At 42.8% G+C, this 6000-nt stretch overlaps 1 protein-coding gene across 1 annotated transcript in view; it reads right to left on the bottom strand.

Moving 5' to 3' along the window:
• Window positions 1-699: 699 nt before the first annotated feature.
• CHDH (choline dehydrogenase) overlaps window positions 700-6000 on the bottom strand; it is a 29008-nt gene continuing 23707 nt past the window's right edge. Inside the window, exon 7 of the mRNA XM_082266072.1 lies at window positions 700-1183. Within this exon, the coding sequence (XP_082122198.1) occupies window positions 765-1183 (419 nt within the window). The 3' untranslated portion in view covers window positions 700-764. The remainder of the gene's footprint in view (window positions 1184-6000) is intronic.

Below are 6000 nucleotides of genomic sequence, written 5' to 3'. Positions count from 1 at the left end.
AAAGACAATTTTTGACACAAATCTGGTACTGAACATGTGGGGTAGGACTTTTAGCTGTAATGTGCTGTCTTCCCTTCCCTCCCTGCCTGCCAGGAATCTGTGAACCTAGTTTAGTGTCATTTAAATCCTAGAATCCACTTTATTAGTGTTTTATATAATGTCCAGTGTGTGTTTTTGTAATAGAATAGTGGAAAATACGTTCATTACATCGCTGCTCCAGGCTCTCCTTCGCTAATCTCCCACTCTGCTGTTTTCTCCTCTTATAGCTGTCAGAGGAGGATTTCAGCCCCTCCCCTCTGCAGTGTACACAGAAGCACCAGGTATTAAATTAGAATAGTGTGAAATACCTTCGTTACATCTCCCACTCTGCTGTCCTTCTCTCCTCCCCCACTGACAGCCGGGGGTCACGGAAGGGCCGAGCAGTGATGTAATGAAGGTATTGCACACTATTCTATTACAAAAACACACACTGGACATTATATAAAACACTAATAAAGTGGATGCTAGGATTTTACATACACTAATATTACATACAGTAATATCGGCAACCTCCGGGGCCGATACCGATATATCGGGGAAAGTGCATATCGGCCCTCAATATATCGGCCTAGCCGATAATTGGTCGATCCCTAATGTAGACCAGAAGTGGCTGTACGGAGACTGCAGGAGATTAGCAACAAAGTATTAAAAAAGGTGATTGATACACAATGCTATAGCAAGCCAAATGTCATTCAATTATGAAGACAGAGATTGACAACAATTACCTATCGTTGAGTCTCTAGGGTTTGAGGTCTGTACACACGTACATCTCTCTCCACAAGAGGAGGAATCCTCTGAATGATATCAGCTGCCTTTTCTGCCAACATAATTGTTGGAGCGTTTAAATTCCCACTTACAATGCTGGGCATGATAGAGGCATCCACAACTCGTAAATTTTCCACACCTATTACCTTTGTCTCTGGGTCCACAACTGCACTTGTGTCAGTTGGCGGCCCTATTTTACAGGTGCAGGATGGGTGATAGGCTGTGTCTGCCTTCTGTCTAATGAAAGCATCGATCTCTTCATTTGTCTGGACACTAGAGCCAGGCAGGATTTCGGGCCCCCGGAATTCATCGAACGCTTTCTGAGCAAAGATCTCTCTGGACAACTTCACGCACTGCCGGAAATCTATAATGTCCTTTTCTGTGAAATGATATGTACAAGAAGATAGTTTTACAACATTTTGGACAATTTTAAGGATAATTACAAAGATAACTGACCATGGAAAAGAGTGCACAAATTACACCTACATATCTAGTAAACGCACGTACTAAACTCCACGCCCGTGGCTCGGAGACACAGCTGGAGCGTAGAAGTCATATGTCAGAGATCCCTAGTGTCAGGCAGACACTGTAATATGTGGGTGTAACATTACTTTTTTTATACGGAATTACACTATTTTTGGCATTCTCTTTCCTCCCATCCATCATCCTCATCTTACAATACTTTGAGAATATGTTTGTGAAGAGTTAAAGTTGAAGCCACATTTATTAACCGTCATAATGGGAAATACTTACTAAGTGCGATTGCTGGTTTATATTATGACCAGCTCCGTATCTGGTGAGTCAGATCTGGTGGATATGTTGGAGTACATATTGTGTGATTTCTTCACGTGTGATCACTGAGGATTATTTACCCACTGAATTTTGTTAAAAAACATTTTGCACCTTTTTTCACTTTGGACTTTTTTTCACTGGACTATTTATTGATTTTTATCTATTTTAATGGAGTTTGTTTTTTAGCAGTTTGATTTAAATTTTTTTCACAGCGATTTATTGCACTTGCACTTTAAGGACATTGAGCTTGTCTTTCAGTAGTTTTGATGCAATATTGCACTTGCATTTTTTTAGACATTTGGGTCTCCTATTTTCACATTTCATATATGATTGGTAATATATACATTGAATAATTTATTATTTATTTATTTAATTTGCACATTAGCACTTTCTACATTTAGACACCTTGGGATTAACACAAATTTGCGCTGATCACTTTATTTCTCTATACACATGTAGCACACCTGCAGCAGATTAGCAGCATTTTTGTCCCCTTTTTTTGGCTGATTTAACCTCTGACTTCCATGGCACCTGATTTCTTTTTTTATATTCATCTAATAAAGTCTTCCGTCTTTACAGGGTGAAGTCAACATAATATGGAAACAATTGAGATGTAGAGCACTTCATATTCTGTTTTAGTCAATTTTCCATGCTTCATGTCATCTCAAAGAGGGAGTACATCATCAACAGTATAGCCAGGGCTTTTTTTCAGCAGGAACATGGGGAACGCAGTTCCGGTACCTCAAGTATTGAATGTATGTAATGGTAAGTGTGGTAAGTGGTGCTGGGGTGTGCTGGAGGGTCTATTGATGCTGGCTGCTGGAATCTTTTGTTGCAAGAGGTGGTCTATTTTTGCATAGGAGGGGTCTTTTGCTGCTGGGAGGTCTATTGTTGTTCCTGGGGGATTATACTGAGAGGGATCTCCTGTTGATGGATGGTCTATTGTCGTGAGGGGGGGGGGGGTCCATTGTTGCTAGCTACAGGAGATTTTTTTTATTGTTTTTATTTATCTTGTTATCATTAACAAATTCCATACAAATGACTTAGCACCACAAGATGTTACTTGGTTCTGTATTCTCTAAAGGGGGCGCTATTGGGGGGTGTAACCAAGGAACGGTGCTCGGAGGTGGGACCAAGGAACGGTACCTCGGGGATGGGTAGGGGGTGGAGAATAGAGGTGACACAGAAGGGGGTAGTTCCTGCACCTATTCTCTGAGAAAAAATGACCTGAGTATAGCCGTTGTTGACTTCTAGAATTCTGCTCCCCAATGGATCAGGGCTGGGCATTGGCATATAATCACGCACATAAAACTTACCAAATAAGGAATATACAAAATCCTCCAGAACTTGACCCTGTTAGTTAGTGGAACTCAAGCTAGAATTTTTTTCCAAATGTGGAGAGAGCATGAAAGAGCTAGCATGTCTGCCATGTTTTTTTTTTTGGTCTGGGACCCAACTGTGAAAACCAAAGTTTTACAGTTATCACAGGATTAGAGTGGAAGCAGTCCGGTGTGGACAACTGCCCAAGTGACCAAGATGGGATTCCCCTTACTATGGGGAGATTACCCCTCACTTCCTGCTATACGTCTTGGACAGGAATCAATGTCCCCCAGTGTGGTTACAACAGTAAAAGCCATACAGAGGTTAGAACCCCGTGAAGCTGATCTCTGCGTTTAACCACTTGCTGACCGCCACACAACTATTTACTGCGGCAGTCAGCTGCTCCTGGGCAAACCGACGTAGGGCTACGTCGCTCGCCCAGGAGCCTGTAGGGGGCGAGCGTGTGCCACCGGAGGCGCGCTACCGCCCCCTGCTCATTCACAGTGATCCCCGCGCGTGTGACCGGCGGCTCCGATGTCCGCCGGTCATTTGCGATCTCCCGCTGGAGAGGTAGAAAGGCAGACGGCTGATGTAAACAAAGCCGTCTGTCATTCTCCCTGATTAAAGTGCAGAGACTATAGGAGCCTGCTATATAGGATCGTATGTCTCGGTGGTTACATCACAAGCCACGCCCCCCCACAGTTTAGAATCACGCCCCTAGGGATACATTTAACCCACTGATCACCAATAAAGTTAACCCCTTCCCTGCCAGTGTCATTTTTACAGTAGCAGTGCATATTTATAGCACTGATTACTGTAGTAATGTCACTGGTACTCCCAAAAATGTCAGTCAGGGGTCCGATCTGTCCGCCGCAATGTCGCAGTCCCGCAAAAAAAATTGCAGATCGCCGCCATTACTAGTTAAAAAAAAAAACAATAAAAATGACATTTCCCGTAGTTAGTAAACATAATAACTTTTGCGCAAACCAATCCAAAAACGCTTATTGCGATTTGTTTTACGAAAAATATGTAGCATAAAACAAATTGGTCTAAAATGTTAAAAAACTTTTTTTACATTTTTTTTTGAGAATTTCATATAAAAAAAAATGTGAAAAATATTGTTATTTTTTCAAAAATGTCGCTCTTTTTTTTGTTCATAGCGCAAAACATAAAAATCGCACAGGTGATCAAATACCACCAAAAGAAAGCTCTGTTTGTGGGAAAAAAAGGACGTCAATTTTTTTTGGGTACAGCATCGCACGACCGCGCAATTGTCCGTTAAAGTCACGCAGTGACGAATCGCAAAATAGGGCCTGATCTTTGAGCAGCCAAATCCTCCGGGGCTTAAGTGGTTAATGTCCTTTTGAATAGTTTTTCTGAGCCAAGCAAGAGAGGATGATGTTCAGAGGAAGCTTTATATTTATTCATATACAAAGCTTCCTCTGACTCGATTTTGTTGCAGGAGTGGGATGGAAAGTTCCCATCCCACTGTCGGAACACAGCGCTGTATACTGTATGAAGCTGAGGCTGCATACAACTAAAACAGTATTTCCAGCAAGTGCACCTGTTAGTGCAGAAAAATGTTGGTTTGGGCCACCCAGGCCAAAGCTAACAATTTAAAGGGACATTAAAGTGGGGATCAGCTTTAACCGCTTCCAGACCACCCCACATATATATACTGCAGCAGGTTTCCATCAGCATAAAATCATGTACCTGTACATCTTTTTTTCTTCAGGTCTGGGGCATGCATGCGCACTGCCTGCGATCCGCTCCCGCTGTGATTGGACACAGTGGGAGCCAATCAGCGGGTCCGGAGAACCCGGCGATAATTTCTGAGAGAGGCAGAATGCCGGTCTGCTTATGTAAACAAGGCAGATCGCCATTCTGTTAGAGGGGAAGATGGAGATCTTGTGTTTCTGCTAAGCAGGAACACGGATCTTTGTGTTCCCCCAGTCAAAGAATCCCCCATACAGTTAGCAAGCATCCCCAGGGAACACATTTAACCCTTTGATTGCCCCTGATGTTAACCCCTTCCCTGCCAGTGTCATTAGTACACTGATCACTGTATTGGAGTCACTAGTCCCCAAAAAGTGTCACTTAAGAGTCAGATTTGCCCGCAGCAATGTCGCAGTCTCGCTAAAAATCACTGATCGCCGCCATTATTAGTATAGAAAAATAAAAATTCCATAAATCTATCCCATAGTTTTTAGATGCTAGAACTTTTGCGCAAACCAATCAATATACGCTTATTGGGAGTTTTTTTTTTTTTTTTTTACCAAAACATGTAGCAGAATACATTGGCCTAAATTGATGAAAAAATTAGATTTTTTACATTATTTTATTGGATGTATTTTATAGAAAAAAGTAAAAAAAAAAATATATATATATTTTTTAAAATCGTCTTTTTTTTGTTTATAGCGCAAAAAAGAAAAACCGCAGAAGTGATCAAATACCTCCCAAAGAAAGCTCTATTCGTGGGAAAAAAAGGACATTTTATTTGGGTACAGCATCGCACAACCGTGCAATTGTCAGTTAAAATAACGCAGTGCTGTATCGCAAAAAATGGCCTGGTCATGAAGGGGGTAAAGCAGAACTGCTAAGTTCAGCCATTCTGGCAAATGTCAGACAATTCAGACCACATGTGTCAAACACAAGGCCCGTTGGCCGAATCTGGCCTTTTCAGGCCATTTCATGTGGCCCTCGCTCCTCTCTTGAAGCTGCAGCAATTTCTTGTTTCTGCCTCCACCTTGTCTCAGCAGTCAGCAGCAGAAAGGAGGACAGAACTCCTCCTCCAGGTCCTGCACCTCTCCGTGCAGGTGTAGAGAAGCTGTTCTCTTCCCATCCGCTTACCCATCTCATCAGTTGGCAGCAGAGAAGACAGATCTCCTCCTACAGATCCTCCACCGCTTTGTGCAGCAACCCCTCATCTCCATCTTCCCTGGTCTCAGCATTCAGTAGACTCCAGTCCTCCTCTGGCCCTCCTCCAGACTCCAGGTCCTGAACCTCTCTGTGCAGGTGTGAAGAAGCTTTTCTCTTCCCCTCCCTCCTCCCCATCTCAGCAGTAGGCAGCAGAGAAGAGGACAG

The sequence above is a fragment of the Pelophylax lessonae genome (assembly GCF_965119305.1).
Source record: "Pelophylax lessonae genome assembly, chromosome: 8".
Classification (NCBI taxonomy): Eukaryota; Metazoa; Chordata; class Amphibia; order Anura; family Ranidae; genus Pelophylax; species Pelophylax lessonae.
Note: the sequence above shows the minus strand (reverse complement) of the source record. Positions and strands in the feature narration are given on the sequence as shown.